This window comes from Rhipicephalus microplus, chromosome X, assembly GCF_043290135.1.
Source record: "Rhipicephalus microplus isolate Deutch F79 chromosome X, USDA_Rmic, whole genome shotgun sequence".
In the NCBI taxonomy this organism is placed as follows: Eukaryota; Metazoa; Arthropoda; class Arachnida; order Ixodida; family Ixodidae; genus Rhipicephalus; species Rhipicephalus microplus.
This window is the reverse complement of record NC_134710.1, coordinates 178,532,075-178,551,261: the sequence shown is the minus strand read 5'-3', so window position 1 is coordinate 178,551,261 and position 19,187 is coordinate 178,532,075. Positions and strand designations below refer to the sequence as shown.

The following is a 19,187-nucleotide window of genomic DNA, read 5'->3' as shown; positions in this document are numbered from 1 at the left end:
TGCTGACAAAACTTCAGAAAACCATTTCAGGGTCCTTTTAAAGGAGTCTGAAGAATATAAATGGCTTATCAGTTTGAAGCAGTGACATTGGCAGAAATTTGTTGTGTAAGAAAGAGGAAAGGGGGGGGGGGGGTCAGCATGTCCTTGATTTATCATGAGGGTCAGGAAGGTAAGTGTGATTGAGTGCCATCTCATGCACTGTATACAAAGGCATAAAAAATAAATTGGGGTTGCACGTGCTCGCTCCCCTGGCTACACCACTGGTCTGGAGCTTTCTCCACTACAGTGAAACCTCAGTCGTATCATCACGGCTCATACGAATTTCTCATTGGTCCTGGACAAGGCCCATTGGCCTGCAATGTAATGGAGTACGGTTGTTGCAAACTGATTTTACCACGCGACGTTTGATATAAACGTACACTACCACCCAAGTACAAAGAGGTGCTGTCTGCGCTATCGCGGAAGACGCGCCAAGCTTGCGCAAGTGCGGGGAACACAAGCGCGGGCTTGCGTGCAACACCAGCTAATCGTCAGAATCACAATGTAATAAAACCACTTTTCTTGTGGTTAGAATGAACTATCAGAGATGTGTCGCGGCCTTGAGACCGTGTGCGTGAATTGTTGAGGCTTTAATGTGCCTCCATATGCCTTCTCGTTTAGATTACAGAGGGCATTGACGTCATGTTTTTTCTTCTAACGCGTCGATGTGGGCTGCTGTCATTGTACTGTGTCTACACATGCCTGCCTCGTGTATCATACATCCTATAAAAGGCGGATGAGCACTGAAAGAGGGCAAGTACAGTTTTGGCAAAGGAGTCAGGCCTCACAATGTGAATATGCCTGACTGTTTAGGTTGCACTTGTGTAGGCACAGCTGTAAATGTAACAAAAAACATCTCCAACACCCCCATGATAACAACATCACAAGATAGGACTGTGGTTCTGAAATTTTGTGGCCTTTATCTATCATGTCAAAGCCCTTCTTCCATCACTTTCGCTGCAGTAGCCTGGTGTCTTAAAAAAAACATGCTAAAATTTGGAAAGGGCTACTGCTGTGGCTGGTCAAACATACCTGGTTCATTAATTAAACATGTGCATACAGGTAGTATATGTGGGAGTGCTAGTATGATTCGCGGCATCGAAAAACTTGAATGACAATCATTCAAAGTTCTTTATAATGTCACTGTGGCCCTGAATAAATGAAAATGCACGCCAGCTTTCTTTTGACACATGCCAATTTTCCATTCTTTCCAGTGATAAGAATATTTTCGGTAGTCCCGCGAGATTCTTGTCACCAAGGTTCACTGTAGTACTATAGTTGGACCCACTTAATACTCAAATGCTACGAAAAATTCACTGTTAAAGTCGATAATTTCGATAATTTCTATGCAGGGGTTACACGAAAAGAAGCAAAACAGGGGGACAGCAGGCTGCTGAGAAAACTATAATATTGAAAAGAATATACCACGAGAGATACATAATAAGGATGATGAAGCCACCAATTTCTCAGACACGTGTGAAATTTTGGATACCTTAACGGGACTGCCACAAGCCCCATACAGTCAATTTATGACCACTTCTGAAGCTTCAACTTATTACCTCAGTTGCATGTTTTAACAGGAGCCATTGCCACTCTTGTACCGAAATAGATTTCGGAGGCCAGTTCTGCCGCAATGCCACGCCGGTATGCAGTGAAGCACACCACAAGTCCTAAAAGGTGCTGGGGTTGTGAACGTGCATTCAGCGGCTTGAATTTCTCACTTTGTTCTCCATTCTCTATAACTATTACGTGTTCCATTACCTTTCGGCACAGACACCTAACAGCAAAAATTCAAAGTTATAACTGATGATGCAGCATGCGCACATTGCTCTAAGCAGGTCATTTCATCATAGAAACACACTATTGTCGACAGTCCAGCGCTTCTCAGTGTTATTAATGATATATAGTTGAAGCCAGAATCATAAGTTGGTTCGACTGTACTATATAAAAAATATAAAACAGATAACAAGCTTGTTGCTGCTCGGTCTTGGTCTTGAAACATCAAATGCTTTCAATAAAACCCAAAATCAGACCCAGCAATCTACACACACCGACATCTATTGCAGTGACCGTAGATTGTATGCGACTGTATACTGCAAGCTGAAATTTTTCTGCGACACTAGTTAAGCACTCAAAACTACAATTGTGCCCATTTTTGACATTTTTGTTTCACCACTACCACCATGCCATAATGCAGAGAAAAAAGTTTTAAAAACGCCAGGCCTGCGTGGAAAGCACAGCACGGTTGCAGCGAAAGCTAGAAGAGCATCCTTTTAGAGTCTTTTCTAAACACTCATTGGGTAACTGCTGCAAGCACACTTGCTTTGTGCCCACTACGGCCTTAATAATAAAAATTTTAGGGCAGTAGGCCGGCATCCGTTGTGCTATTTTTCGTCATTCTTCTGAGAAGCGTGGTATCTGTGAAACTATTGCGAGGGATTTTGTGCCAGTTGTTCATGACGACAATGAGGAATCATGCCTGAAGTGGGTATTGCCCACAGTTAATAGCTGAACAAAGACAAGCTTTTGTGATGGGTTGCAGCATTGGACGACCCACTTGTCACGCTATTTGCATTGTACGATGACTTCTCCTTTCGCTGTTTTAAAACGCTTTATAAGTCGTATTAATGCGATTGCTTTCCCGACATCAAGCCTGCCTAAGACAAGTTTGCCAACAAGTCCCAAGCACCGGCGTGGCTCAGTGATAGAATACTGGGCTGGCACCCAGCGGACCCGGGTTAGGGCTCCACTGTGTCATTGGTACTAGGTTTTTTTTGTAATTTCGTGCAATGTGGTTGTGGACACCGGCAGCGGCAGACAACGGCGGCGCTGCACGAGACCCGCGTTGTGATCTCATAACAGCTTTCGCTGTAAAAATTTTTCCTACAGTAGAGGGATATGAAACTGGGCATGCTAGACCCTTCGGCTACCACCCAACATTCACCATCTTGATTGATTTGATTGATTTGTAGGGTTTAACGTCCCAAAAAACATTCACCATCTTGCACCAATACTTAAGCTATGAATAAATTTGCATGAATAGTTTCTTTTTTTATTTTCAGAAACATACATTTTGTATCACAAAAATTTTACATAACACCAAACCCATAACATAACACCAAAATTTTACATAACCCAACCAAATTCATATCAGGTCGACTGCACTGGGATTTATGATCTAGCTGCTTCCATGGTGTGCAAAAATGGTGCTTCCTTAATACGCCATACTCTTGTGCGCACAGTAGGGTGACTTTTCTTAAGCAAAGAGTAAAGTGCCAGCATTTCATATTTAATGTCAATTTTAGGCTTGTGCGAATATTCGAATGCTTTGAATAATCAAATGAATAATACTATATTCGAATTCGCTTGGACTCGAATTTAAATTATTGAAAATTTCAAAGTATTCGCAATGAATGAATAGATTATTAATAATTGTCACGTAATCTCCTGTAAAGGTGGTTTCACTGCATCATAGGAGTGCTAAATCGTGAAAGCACCTATCCAAAAGAAACTCGCACTGCCGCGAAGCCTCTCTTCAAAGTTTAAGGGGCCCTGCAACACTTTTTGAGCATGGTCAGAAAACGCTGCCGATCAATAGTTGAGGATCCCAAGAACACGTGAGCCGAATAATATTGCGCAAACGTAGTCGAAAATTCCCTTAGTCAGCTGAAAATCGCTTTCCGTTCTCTTGACAAATTGCACTACCAGCTCAGAAATCACTTATTACCCTTTACATATTACCCTTACATCAACTCTTTTTTTTAGTTTAAAAGCTTGTTACACCCGCTAATATGCTCTATGTTTAGTAAATTCTAAATGTGACATATTTTACAGGTTATCACTTGCATTCTATCGAAAGTTAAATCCTGCTACTACTAAAAGTTGTTTCAACTTCCTTTGAACAAAAAAATGGCATTTGCACTGAGGCCTTATTTGAATTTTAAAAAAATATTGTGCAGGTTAGTTAAGTCATAATAAATATGCCGATTTTTTTATATGTCATATAGACTATCAGAATTCAATTCGAAATTATTCGACCGAAATCCTTATTCACTTTGAATTCACTTCGGATCTAAAATTGACTATTCACACAAGCCTAGTCAATTTCAATCGAAACTATTTAGCTGAAGTAAGATAATAAAGATCAAAGAGTTCAAAGGCCTACCGTAATAATTATCACACCATTGTACACAGTAAGCCCTCGTTAAATATGTACCCACGTCAATCGTAACAATGGATAAAACTTAGTTGCAAAGAATACCTAGTTGAGCCTCACAGACTTACGTATTCACTGACCACTTCAGCTTTAGCAGCACTGGCTAGTGTATACCACCACAGCTTTTTGTCGCATAAATGTTAACAACATCCCTCAACTCCTCCTAACCGCGCATTCTACTCCAAAAGGTCTTCTGTGATTTCAGTAAGTGCAGAGACCAGTAACTCAATGATTTCAGTTTCTGGGAGATTGCAGCAATGACTACAGATAAGCATTGTAAAAGAATGAACGAGAGATGGCACCCGTCGACAAACACACCTGGTTCTGCATCCCTCAATTTGTGGTTAGGCCGATGCCCCAATAAGCCATAGATGAAACGTTTTGCCCCATTTCGGTTAGTTTAGAGGTTGGCTAACCAATGATTTGCACTTTAGCACATGTGTGGTGTTGCTTTTACAGATAAGCATAGAAAAGCACAAAGGTGCTATCAATGCCACTAGTATGACTCATAACTGACAGCCCCATCAGCATAACCCCCTTCAGCTACCTATTCAGCAGGGTATATGGCATAGCACTGCTGGTGCGTGGTAAGTGTACCGCTTTCTTATATTAGACAATAATCGAAACACGCTGCCCTGCTATTTGCTGTTACATGCTTGACTAGGACCACCTATGTACCACGAAGACGCAGAATGTGCATTGCTTGCAGAAACAAAAGCAGCTCGTCGTCACTACAGTAACCCCCTGCCCTTCATCAGTAGTACAGTCAACTGCCCGATTTTTCGGACTCTCTAGAGGTCGCGAAATCACCAGAAAAATTGGGCAGTCTAAGAAAAGAATCCACGCTCTTCTTTATTCCGCCCAAACAATCAAATCTTCACAGCCATGTCAGAAACAGCCAGTATATTTATCAGGCGTCTTGGTGTGCCCCCAGGCTCTCACAAACACATTCTGTACTTGCAGTGATGGAACAGACATTTTGACTTTTGGAGCAGATTCAGGGGCAGGAAAAATGGTGCTTTGGAGCAGCCTTGAATGCTTTTGTAGGAGATAGCACAATATTTCAAATGACTCCTGAAGTTTAATGCATTATTTAAGCCTCTTATATATACTATTTATTAATAAACATATTTCACATATAATAATCACTACAAATTGCAAGAATAATAATTAGGCACATGCATGATCTTCAAGCACCAAGTTAGTGTTGTTTTCATATTATGCAAAAGTAGCCACATTGAAATTTTCAAAAATCAGAAAATGCTCATTCTTGTATATAAACGTGGTCAAAGCTGATGAAAATGCCAAATGTAATCAGTCACATATCGAAGCTGTCACAGCAGTGGCTAGTACGACTGAAGTCGCACATGCATTTCACCAATATAGTCCATTTGTAAAGTACAAATGGCGACTAAACTCAAACCTCATTATAACGAAGTTGAAGGGGAGCCACAATCATTTCGTTATATCCATTATTTCGTTAAATCAATTATAACAGTTTGTGGCAATGTATGCTCAGATGGGCGCACACCTATAAGCATGCAAAGAAGGAAACCGCCTTGCGGTCCGATGTACCACTACGCGACCACGCGTGCGACAGAAAATAAGAACAGTCAAACTTCATTAATTCGAACACGCTAAATTCAAACGCGCAAGCACTTGCGACGGTTGATTCGAACATACCGCGCTCCGAAAATGCTCTCATTACCATGCCCAATCTCGCGGCGGCACCTCTCAACGCTGTTAATTCGAACACGCTAAATTCAAACGCGCAAGCACTTGCGACGGTTGATTCGAACATACCGCGCTCCGAAAATGCTCTCATTACCATGCCCAATCTCGCGGCGGCACCTCTCAACGCTGTGCGCGAAGAAGGAAAAGAAGAAAAGGAAAGAAAAGACGGTGGCGGATTGTTTGCTCTCTCTCAAATGCCGATCTGCGACGCGCCTGTGCCACGCTTCTCCCTTTTCCGTCTCTGCACATACAGACCCTTCTTTTTCTAAGGCTGCGCGCGGAGAGCGAGGGAAAAAAAAGCTGTTGAGGAGAGTCCTCCTTTCTCGGTGCAGAGGGTAGCAGCGGAGACGCAGTCGTTGTCATCGTCTTTAAGGCGCAGAGAGGGAAATCGCTTTGCACCGTGACGCCCCTTCTTCGTCATGTGACCCGCTGAGCGCTTCCTCGATCCTCTCCGCTGGCTGGGTGAGGAGGACGGCTCTCGGCAGCGCGTGGCGTTGCTGTAAGGTGGGCGTGGTAGTTTTGAAAGAGCCGCGCCGAACGAGCGTCAAATTGGCAGAAAACAACGATATACTTAACACGCTACGGTCGTTGTTTTTTTATAGACTAATTTAGTTTGTTATATCCATTTACCGGTCAATTTCACTTCGTTACAATGAGGATTAAAATGCATGGTTCTCAATGAAGCTTTCAAGGGGAATTTCATTTTTATTTATTTTATTTATTTTATTTTCAATACTGCCAGTCTCATTCCGAGACCATAGCAGGTGGGCGTACAGATTGTACATGCAGGTGGTACATTAACAGAAATGTAGTGAATTGACAGTCATCACAAAGTACAAGCGCGAAAAATATACAAATTGTTTACATCTGCAAAGACAAAGAAACCATCACCAAAAAGAACACAAATTTTGCATGAAGTGCAAAATTTGTTTCATTTACTTTCATTTGTTTCATTTACTTCATTATAGCCATTATTTCGTTATACCACCTTAAATTATAACGAGGTTTGAGTTTATATCAGATATGCATAAAAAATGCGAGTATGTGTAGCATTCTCAATTTTCTAGTATATAGCTACTATACAAGCTGTATATTACATGACAGAACAGTTAAACCTGCTTATAATAAGCCTCCATATAACGAATTCCTCTATATAACGAAGTTTTTATATTCCCCGCCATTCCGCCATAGAAGCACATGTATTTGCGACCTCTATGTAACAAAGTAACAGCGGGAGATAACCTTAATATAACGAATTTTCCCCACAGACAATCTAGAAATTTTGCCCCGCATTTTAGCATTTTGGTACGTGCATGTATCTTCCGCAGCTCCACCGCCGCCGCCGCCGCCGAAGAGTGAAGAGGCGACGGCGAGCACGCGGACCACATCCGCGTGAGATAGGCAGGTGGGCCTGCACCACACGAGCAATGCTGTTCTCGCTGCCGCGATCGCATGCGTGGGTGTGCCCCCCTCCCCCCATACTCCAAAATAAAAAATATAACTACTTTTGCGCATTGGCAGTGCCCCGCTTTTAGTTAGCGTCACATACGTTGGACAACACTGCATACGGAGAGCGCTTTACCGAATAGTTCTCCGCCATATCAGTGTGTGTCCATGTTGTTCACTCTTCATTTTCGACGCCACGCGGCTTGCATACATTTACTGCACGCGCTTGGCGTGGCACCCGAAGACGTCAGCTTTCCTTTTTTTTATTGCAATAGAAATTATGTATATGGACAGTCTCAGCTGGTTTTTTGCCGCCGTAATTCACCGTATATCTATTAGTACCTGAAAAGTTAAGAAAAAGAAAAAGCTGTGCGTGATTGGTGCCCAGTGGCCCCGCTCGTCACGATGCGCAGACGCGCGCTTATTTCCCACGCGTACTTTGCCCCACAAAGGGCAGGGGGTAGGGGTTACATCAATTTCTCCTATATTTTATGATTAGATGCTTGTGCACACACTTATCCTTCGGTGGGAAGAATTGTCTGCCTTCAACTTTGATCGGAACAATTGCGTTCAGTTGACGGGCGCATAAAGATCACTCCGCTCACTGGACAGGCACCGTTTGCGCAAGGAGTGCGCTTTTCAAACAGAGCGAAGTAACAATTGGGGCACTTGTTTCTTCGCACTCATATCTGTACCTATGATTACGTATTATGCCTCGTTTTTGTTTACACAGCGCGTCAAGGGTCGAGCGGTAAACGTTGTTAGTCTGCTCTCGTCCTGTGTATGTTGTTTTAGTGCGTCATTTGTGCGTGAGCAGCGTGCTGAACGTTTCGATCTGCTTTTTGTTCTCAATGTTACATTCCAAGTTGTTGTTATAGCATTCATTGCTTCGCCCTTGCAGTGAAACTGTGACCTTATTTCGGACAACTGTGTCCTCACCACCAAGGGGATGTCAGATTAGGCCCTGATGGAAACTCTCCGAGACCACAGTGACGGTCACGAATCTTTAGAGGCGCCGCGCCACGAGTTCGCAGGCTGGTAGCTTTCGCGATTAGCCTATCAGTTCTGGTAACACAACGGCGCGTTGAATAAAATGCGATGAACGCGATTGCAACAAATTGTAATGTTATAATTAAGGCTGGCAACAAACTGTAATGTAATAAATAAGGCTGGCAGCCAACTCTTTTGAATCCGATATCGCGGATCTCCTACAAAACACTGGTGTGAGCAAATACGGCCGTTCCAGGGAGAAGTGCTCTTTTCACACTGTCCCTTCGCGTTGAAACCACACTGATACTCGCCGAGATAGCAAGCACGCCAGCGATTGCGACCGCCCTTAAAATCCAAGTTCATTATAGCTATTCGAGCACACTCAAACGACCCCCCCCCCCTGCATTGTTTCATGCTCGTACAAGATGGGTGGTTTATTTTCTGTTTAAGTATTCGACGGCAGTTCTAACACGCGGGAGATGTTATCTCATGCACTTTCCAGGCGACAGAGATGGGCCGACATATTTGATTTCTGCTTCAGCTGCACATGCACGCTTTTACCCGCTCGTGAAAGTTACGATGCGCGGAGGCATGTTATCAATTTGGACTTGTTACGGAACATGGCAGCGACGGCAAAACCAGCGGAAAGTGTCCATATAATTGCTATCGCAATAATAACGCAGGTTTTTACTGTAAAATAAGTGTTTTGGGTTAGCTCTGCCTTCAGTCCCCCTGTTTGTTTAATTTGCGTGTTCATTTTCCGAATTTTTGTACCGAACCTGCATATCACGAAATCCTCTTTATAACGAATTTATTTGGGAATTTATTATTTCGATATATGCAGGCTTACCTGTATACAGCTTGTTTTTGTTGTCATTTAGGCTTGCTGGATAGTCACACGGTTTAACTTCATAGTTCTTAGTTCCCTCAATGCTCATTCGGAGCCGTTAATAACAAGTATTGCAATTTGTAGCAGCATACAGCAGCACTTCCATCACTGTACTTGCTGATGAACCTCGCTCACTTACGTGCCAACCGCCAATTGCAAATTTGCGTTGCGTGATAAGCGCCGCCAAAGTGTAACAAAATTATGGGTCTTTCTCACGGAGCGTTTAAAAACGATGACACAGAATGCAAAGGCTCTGGCGGCGCTATCTAAGCCCGCTACACGTGTCAATTTTCAGCTCTAGATGAGTTTAAATAACAGTGCATGCCCTAAAAACTGCAGCACTGATAATATTCACGTCATTCGTGGACGACACAGCATGACAGACAAATTAAGCGTAGGGGACAAAACGTCTATATGCCTGCACACTCCGTTATCGTGGTTCAACGCAAACAACCAAGGAACACATGCGAATAAATGAACTGCATGAAATATGCATCTGTCACACCGAAACTGAAACCGAAAGAAGTTTATCAAGGTCTACTTTGGCGCAGTAACACAGAGCAGTTATCTTTGCCCCCACAGCTTTCCATTCATTTGGCATGCCTCATAATGACATGCCTTAAATCTCCAGCTTTCCGGGCATAAAGAAGGAAAGTGAACAGTTCTTGGAATGAAACGTCAGTGGTCCTCACCTACCATTACAGTCAAACCTCAATATAACGAACCCGGATATAACAAAATATCGGATATAACAAAGTAAATAAAGAACTGTCTGATAATATACATAGTGTTTGGAATATACCTTCACAACAAATTTTCGGATACAACAAACTCATTTTTGTATAAGGTGCAACTTTGCTATAATGATGTTTGAGTGTATTATCAAAAACTGCATGGCCATAGCCCTGCACATTAAACATTGATGGGACAACTAAGCAAAGACTTTGCATCCCCCTTAGATGATTAGGGATTGTGGCTGCCCTCCCTGCATTTCGCTCCCACACCCCAGTGCACACGCCAAAGGTTTCAATGAAATTAATTCAAATGGATTCTGGAATACAGTGGGATTCAACAAAACTCATCAGCGCATGAAACCATTGATACCTTTCCAAATATTTGAATGTTCACCCCCTATCAATTTTCACATGTTCTGTCTGTGAAACCTATTCGTACTTACAGTGAAAGAAAAAGAAAAAACCACAAGGCAGTGCAGTGTTCTCACTCTGTGAATAATGCCAGCAAGGTGGAGATGCTTGATGCCACAGAGCATTTGGTAGAGAAGATAAGACATGCGTTCATGATCTAGGTCCATCTGGATCACCTGGCACAGGTTGGCGTCCATCAGCTCCATGACCAAATAGCTGCATAATGTTACCGAGAACAACATTCAAAACAGAATATAGTCAGCTCACATAATGTTGCATCTAGCATAACTATATCGTGGTTATGCTATATATTCGTTATACAGTTGAACCCCTTTATAAGAGACATTGATATAAGAGACAAATGGGTACAAGAGACACCAGTGTGCCTACAGTAAAATACGGGTTGGTAAGAAAATGCATATGAGGTACCCTGCTTATAAGAGACATCTCATGTAAAAGACAAGAATTCCTGCTTGGAGTATGCCTTTTATGAACGGGTTTAACTATGAGTGCACACCCACACACACACACACACACACACCGATATCAGTAAAAGGTAAAAGTGATCAGGTCAGCACAAAAGGCAAGCGTGATGCCTCCAATAGGTAGACAGTACAAACTGATGGGAATGCAGTCAAGCCATTTAAAGTGAGCAATTGGCAAATAACATGCCAACTATGACATGTAAAGAATTGACTTTGCAGGCACACACAGGCAATATTTAAGATCATTTAGGTGAGTAGAAAATGCATCTAAACATTTCTTGAACTCTGTTGGCATTACATGAAGACGAAGCATTTAGCAAGCTTTGTTAATGTGGAAATTTAACTTTGAAATTTAACTGTCAACATGTACAAAATGAATTGTATGTGTTCACTATAAGGACCCAAAGCTGAAGTTCGCAGAGCGACAACAATGCCACACTACGGTTCTGGCGGCAAGCTCCGGGGAAATTGGGGATAGGCGTAGCAGAGGGTACGGGCAATTCAGTGTGTTTCACCGCAGCAGGAGCACATGCGGCGTCACGCATTCTGCAGTTGGTGTAGATAACTTCGGCGCCGTGCCGTCAGCTTGGCGCGCTGAACGAGACGGTCACTGGGCGAAATTGCCTTTACGCGAAGACAGAAGCGACCCCACGTTAGCGCCGGCGAGGTCCGAAGTATTGTTGTGAGCCACAACAGTGCAGACCGTACCATAGCATGCGATCCACCTGCACAACTATCCCCTGCCATACAAGTCGTTTGAAAGAGAAAGAAAACAAGCGTGGACCACCGCAGTAAAAAGGCTTAGTAAGTTCTAGCTCTGCCACGCCTTCTGTTTGGATTGTCTCAATTCTTTAATAAAAATCATTTGTTTCGACTGCCTGAATCAGTACATAATGCAGTGCGTCCATAAACCGATCGCAGTAATGATTGCCCGCTGTCTTCTTGCATTGTGAAGGTCTAGTTACGGTTGTATGTTGAAACAACTTTGTGTTTTGATTCCTTGTGTTTGTAAGACGTAGCTGTCTTTGGATGTTCACATTCGTATACATCATACTGCAGTTAGCGTTGCGTTGTTGGTTGCTTTAAACTGAACTCCTCACACTATTGAAGGTTCGCCGCCTGCAATTCACCGATAGGGAAAGCTGCACCATCGCACTGGAATGAACGTCTGTGCTTTTTCAGAAAACTCTGACATGGGTTTGCTGGTTTGTTCTATTTTTGTCGCTTCATTAGGGTGGTATTTATTAGAGCCACTGAACCAACCTGACACTTAGTACATTAATTAAATTTGTCACAATTAGAGATGTGTGACTTTCACGCACACTGTGTTTGTGCATGGTTAAGCTTCGTAGAGTGCTTCGAGTGTGCGTTTACGTGTGCCCCCATTCCGTGAGCTCATCGCACGCCCGACATCACATCGTGCCTGAAATTTCAGCACGTCTCACACTGAGCCACGTTTTCGCAGCAGACCTTATACACCTGTACAGTCGATATTCTCATGAAATGGGAGTGCAAGAATCAAAAAAGAGAGAGAGAGGAAGAAAAGAAAAAACAAGGCAAATAGTTCTACTTGCTTTGCAGCTTTGCAGCTAAGCTAGCTGCCTCACAGCTAAGTCAAAGGGTGATGCTCCAGTGATACGGAGGACATGGCTTTAACTTTACCTGCCTTTTTAGTGCTATGGCCATGACATCTTTGCTTCTTTTTTGCACGCCACAAAAGTTTGTTCATGACAGTGCGCGTCTGCTACTGCCGGCATGCACATCGAAACAACAATCACCTGTTTTTCATTGCCAACAACTTAGAACATCAATTGCATGCATGGTTTCATTTCGCACGGCATATAGGCCATTAGGTATATTTAACGTATGACAGAAGGAAGCTTGCCTCGACCTATCATACACAGTAATGTCGCGGACTTCACAAATGCATTTTTGTGAAGTTGGGCATAGTTGTCTGCTCCACAACATAAACGAGATTAACAAACTTTTCAGCTTTGATTACTTTCGCTCTTTGAAGTGCCTGTCCAGCCGGGAGATTTTTTTTTCAAGCAGTGCATTGCGCGGTGCTGCAAGTGCTGCACGAGAAGCCTGCATGTGTACGGTAGCGAGCGGCAGCTTGGAAGAGAGAAAGGTAGACGCAAAACGTGCATCCCCAGTTTCCATTTTTTCTGCCAGAGATGGCGCTGCCTGTTCAGAGTCGCAGCACCACCAAGCATTGCTTTGGAAGCCTATGGATCTCAAAACTATTTTGTAGTTCCAAGAACTTTGTTGTTCCAAACATTTATAATGGGGTCGAACTGTGTGTGTTCATGTGAGTACGTGGTGGACCAGTAGCTCCATTTTTACAGACTATTTCATTTAAGACGTACGGGCACCACCTTCTCAGTCTATTAAGCCGACGTTTTCTTGTTTTTGTATATTGTGACACCAATAAGACCATGAGACATCGTATGCACCAACCCAACAATTTTCATGCATATGCGTCTACCACAACAATGTTCGTTTAGTTGTTAAAAGTACAAAACACAAAGATTAACAGCCCACCATTGCAGCACTGAAACCCATCCGTAAAATAACTTATAAAGCCAAAAGGCCAAAAATTACGCTGAGGCATTCATGAAAAGAACTCAAGGCTTTCAGCGTGTGCCATCCCCAGTGATGAAATTATCAAATGATCAAGTAAATGAAAGCAAGCAAAAAAAAAACTGTGTTATTCCGGTTTAAGAAAATTTTCAAGAGTGTGAGTCCGAGTGACTGTGACTCACAAAAATTTTAGTGAGTCTGAGTGCGTCCACAGTGCAAGATTTACTCTGCATCTGAACAAAACTCAGGTGAACTCATTGTGGTCAAGCACAACATCTTTCCGTATCGTTCAATCAAAACCTTGGGCTAGAAAACAACGTGAAGCACATGTTCTGCCACTTAATAGGAACACCCTTCACTGCTGCCGCCACCACCACCACTGCTGCACCGTATAAACCGGAATATAAGTCGAGATATTTTCAATAAAATAATAAGCTAAAGTCCTTATATAGCTGTGTCTAGCCGAAAGTGCGCCGCTGTCTGGCAACATGTGGCTTGCATGTGCTTGAGAAGCCAAACGCAGCCACATCTGCATCCAAATTCAATCACATGCTGTTTTTTTTCTGTCTGTTTTTTTTTTGTGTGTTCGTGATTTGCTTCCAATATGTTCAGAGTTTTCGCTCCGCTTGAGATTGCGCTGCATTTTTAGTGTTATTTTTTTTTCGTTCATGGAATATGAGTAGCGATACGAGGAGACAGTGCTCAGCTGCGTTTAAACTAGATTTTGTTGAGTTCGCAGAAGCGAACGAGAATATGGCTGCTCAGCGCCGTTTTGGTGAATTGAAAAAAAAAGTGTGCGCTATTGAAAGGCACAGAAAGGGAAGCTGTAGATGTGCGATCCTCGAAAAGTGTCATTTCGTGGACGAAGTGCCGTTCATCTGCAGCTCGAAAATAAGCTAGCGGACTTTGTGCGGAAAGTTCCTGCGTGCTCGCTGCCAGTGACCGTGGATACCATTCGCAAGAAAGCCGTGGGACTCGCTCGAGAAGATGGGCTCACGAGAGAAGAGTTTTGTGCACCAAACTCTTGGGTGTGTCGATTTATGCGACAGAAAAGATTTTCTCTCCGCGGCGCATATTCATCTGTCAGAAGTTGCCAGAGGAGTTTGAGGACAAGCTTATAAACTTTCAGCTCTTCATGAACCGGCTTCGGGAGCAGAACGACTACATGATGGGGCAGATTGGCAACGCCGATGAGACTCCCGCGTGGTTTGACGTGCCTTCGTCGACCACAATCACACAGCGCGGTGCCAACGATGTGAAGCTGTTGTCCACTAGCAACGAGTGCTCGTGCTTCACCGTCATGCTGGCCTGCACGGCAGATGGTAGAAAGCTTCCGCCCTTCATCATTTTCAAACGCAAGACAATGCCGAAGGAAGTGTTCCCGCCCGGTGTTGTCGTTCGCATAAACAAAAAGGGATACATGGACGAGGCCATGATGCTCGAATGAATAAGAGTAGTGTGGAACCGTCGGCCAAGAGCACTGCAGCGTCTTCGGAGCATGTTGGTGTTGGATGCGTTTCGTGGTCACTTAACCGACGCTCTGAAACGCGCACTCGACGATGGGAAAACGGACCTTGCCGTGATACCAGGTGGTATGACGTCCACCCTCCAGCCGCTCGACCTTGTGCTGAACAAGCCGTTCAAGGACCGAGTGCGGCTGGAGTACCAAGAGTGATGTCCGGCGACAACCCAAAGACACCGACGGGCCGCCAACAGAGGCCTCCACTTGCGACTTTTTGTGGCTGGGTGCTTTCCGCCTGGCGTTCCTTGCCAGATTCCATGATGGAAAAGGCTTTCAAGAAATATTGCATCAGCAACTCGCTGGATGGCACAAAGAACGACGAACTGTGGGAGGCGGCCAGCAACAAACTCTCGTGTTTGGAAGACAGCGGTGCTTCGCCGGACGAATAGGAGCAGTTGCGATGGTGGTTGAGAGAAGCTCCGACGATCGGGGTGCGGTGCGCCCGATTCGCAAATAAATGTGGTTCGGCAGTATTGGGTTGTTTTACTTTTTTTTTCTTTTTCTCTAACCTGAACTTGGAGGGTCGACCTATATTCTCACTCAACCTATAGTCCGGTTTATACGGTATTTTATTTCGAGGGCAAAGAGCATACACAAGTTCAAAGGGGCTTTCAGCATCCTGCAACACCGACACTACTGTGACGTGCTCAGTGAGGTGCAGACCATCCCCAGTGAAGACGCACTATTAGCGATGAGGTCGATCATCCATGTGCTTTTATCGTGGCACCAACAAGCACCGACACCTGGAAATGCTCTCACTCTTTACGCCTGATCTTTGTCGGGCCGTTTCGAATGATTTCATGCAATTACATGGTGCATATCGCAAATAAAATACAGGAGAAAGGAAAGAGCATGACTCAAAGAGTACTCATCAGTCAGCACGTCGGGGAACCGTTGTGAGCTGCAGTTTTGTTGTTGGAAGCGCGGAAAATGTGTAATTTTATTACACTTACGATACAGGCCAACAAGACCACAAGCTATCAAAGTGGAGTAGCGTACAGATAAATATTGTCACTAACAAGGAACGCACAGGTATCGTTAATAATGAATTTTAGTTTGTCTGTAGCCCCGCCGCGGTGGTCTAGCGGCTAAGGTACTCTGAGGATTCACTACTCTGAGGACCCCACATCGATAGACGAGGCCCATGTTTTCACACTGCCACCCATCTTTTAAAGACCCTGTCGGCTGACTAGCCACCCCTGTTTTTGATCACTAGTCGTAGTTACACTGTCGTTAGCGTCACCAGCCTAGTGTTACCAGAACATATGCCAATATCCGTGCCTGCCGACTGTACTCGATTGTCTGGATTTGTGTTGTATTCCTTCAATGCACATGCTTGTGGTACCCCACCAACTTTGATAATTTGCGATTTGTTCCCATGTTTAGAACCTGTTTTCGCTAGCTTCGCGCTCTGCTCAGCATGCCCTCCACAGCGTAAAAATGGCTGTTACATAGAACAAATCACAAATAATGTAGTTGGTGAGGCCATGCAAGCCCGCTGGTGCCACAATGCGATTCTTTGACCTTTGTGCGCACAGGCTGCTTTCCCAAGTTTTCTTACGCGTGAGTTGTGCGTTTCGTAGACCTTTCAAGCAAGTTACTCGCCCTGCCTTCTTACGACATGTTTTGGTTTTCAAGTTTGCCTTCCTGCCGTATGCTCCCCTCTCTTCACTCTATCGCAACTCCTTTCCTTGTCTTTGACAAGTCTGGTCTACTCTCTTCATGGCAACTCTTTTGTTCCGTCTCCACCACTCCGTGCTCCACAACACCAGCCAAGCTGGTTAGAATTAAGAAGTTTCTTTTTCTGGGTAGAAATAGGCCTGGTGGGCCCAGAGAAGTTCCCTGCTACCCATACTGTATGTCGCACGTTTGCGTCTTGCTCACTGTTGGTGTGCGTGTGTGGTCAGGATGGTGGACGGGAAGCCTTGCGCGCCTTTATCTGCTGCTCAAAGCAATGTCAAAAGTGCTTGGCTTGGGCGTAATCTGCACGTTTAAGACTTCTTATAGGTTCCGCACTGTGGAGCACTTGCTCATAGCTGTTGACTGCCGCACAGCCAACTTGTCACTTCAGGTGCCCCAGTATTCAGCTTTGGAGATGATGAAGGCTACGTAGGCGGAAGTGACTGCTACATGTGTGTGAAACTGTTTTCCTGAGGCTGGCTTCGTCAACGTAGGACTCGATGCAGAGTCTGAAGCTTCTCTACAGGTCCACTCTGGCGGTGATTTGTGGCAGCACGTCGACTCTATGGGAGGGCGGGATATCTGCTGGGATGATTTCATTACGGCCATGATGATGCCGACACAGATAAAGGCATTGAAATGAAGTGCACGTCAAGAGCGATTTGGAGGAATCGGATGAAGACGACGATGAAACTTCGGAGCCAGTCACCACAAGCGTGCCTATAGCAATTGGCTACATTATTCGTCTCAGGCAGCTTCTATATATCTGCAGGGATGATTTCATTACGGCCGATGATGATGCCGACACTGCGGAAAAGTGCACGGATAAAGGCATTGAAATGAAGTGCACAACAAGAGCGATTTGGAGGAATCGGATGAAGACGACGATGAAACTTCGGAGCCAGTCACCACAAGCGTGCCTGTAGCAATTGGCTACATTATTCGTCTCAGGCAGCTTCTATATGCCAAGGGCCTCGGCAAGAAGCACACTGCCGCTTTAATTAAAATCGAGACCAACCTAATCACTTCTGTTCTTCAAAATACATGCATAACAGACTTTTTCTTGCGAAAAAATATTGTATTTTAACTCGCAACTGCTTTAAAGCTATGTTTGATTTGCTACGAACTTCAGAATACACCGAACGAATGTCGTGTCACGCTCAAGTTCGTTATAAGCGGGCTTGACTGTACCGGGTTACTGCAGCCGTAACCGTGAGAGACCGAATAGTTAGGGCCATCTGTTGGTGCAAGGAAGGACCTGACGAGCAAAGATTTGTTCTTGTAGAAACATATATATTCTATTTCTCGATTGGTGTGCATTTGCTTTATTGATATTCCAGTGAACTCTTTGCATACACTGGAATGCTGTGCACTCTGCAATTCTCTAATACAGCTAACTCAGAAACACCAGCAAGCATTGCCCAAGTGGGAGTCCCCAGGCACCTCTCCATTGCTGCTTAGAACGGCATCGATTTTTCAATTCATCTTTTGCAAAACGTCCAAGCAATAATGATTCACAACGTCGTGAAACGCGGCAATTCCAAGTTTCAGAACGTTTTCCTCAACACTAGTAGACACTTATGACAACGACGACGTCATTTTTGCTGGTGACGAGGTATGACTGAGCGTGTGCATCTAGCAGACAAATTGTTAGTCGAGCACCTGAGCTTCATGTGACTCTTTTCTATGAACAAATGGTCAGCTGGCACGTGGTCTGGAGGCGAATGCAAGTAAGCGCTGCCAGCGCTAAATAATGGTGGGCTTACCTGCCATTTTGAATCGTGCTAGATATTAGTGACACAAATCAATAAAACAGACAGTTATTTGTCACTCAGTTACATGTTGGGTCGTGAATTGCTACTGGGGGGTCGCTACTGGGGGACGCAAAAATGGAAATATCGTCACATGCATAAATTTCATGTCAGCACTCCTTCAAGACTGTCTCAATATTTTAAGATAGGTTGAATCCCTTGCTTGAGGGTCAAATGCAGTGGGAAAGACAAAACCAGTCTCCATACGGTGGGACTATTTGAAGGGGCCCTGCAATACTTTTCGAAGTAATCATAGAATAATCTCACTACCAGATTTCATAGCCTCATGAATTTATTGCCGCAAAAAAAATGTTTTAATCCATGAAGCCTGAGCAAGTTACAGCAATTCATCGGATGCTTTAGGCACGTTCTCTTTTTTTTTTTCAGACTGATGAGTGCATTAGAAACTACAAAAGAGGAAATCACTGAATCAGCCAAGACACCATAGCACATCCGACAGTCATGTGAAGATCTGATATACGAAGAGGGGACCACAAAGGGGGTCAAAGCTATGCCTGAGCATACTTTGTTCTCACGGACGTCACACCAACTATTTTTTGTATTCTTACCTCCAAAGGCTTAATTTGTCGAGAGAAAAGTGAGTGCTTCCTAGCTCTTTCAAACATAATTGCACATTACCTGCTGCG

At 44.1% G+C, this 19,187-nt stretch overlaps 1 protein-coding gene across 3 annotated transcripts in view; it reads right to left on the bottom strand.

The window, feature by feature from the left end:
• bsk (mitogen-activated protein kinase dJNK) overlaps positions 1–19,187 on the bottom strand; it is a 99,345-nt gene that overhangs the window by 48,590 nt on the left and 31,568 nt on the right. For 2 of the 3 annotated variants that reach the window (XM_075878286.1, XM_075878287.1), the window contains exon 5: positions 10,492–10,675. In XM_075878286.1, the coding sequence (XP_075734401.1) occupies positions 10,492–10,675 (184 nt within the window). The remainder of the gene's footprint in view (positions 1–10,491; positions 10,676–19,187) is intronic. The other variant, XM_037428653.2, reaches the window with a different exon arrangement.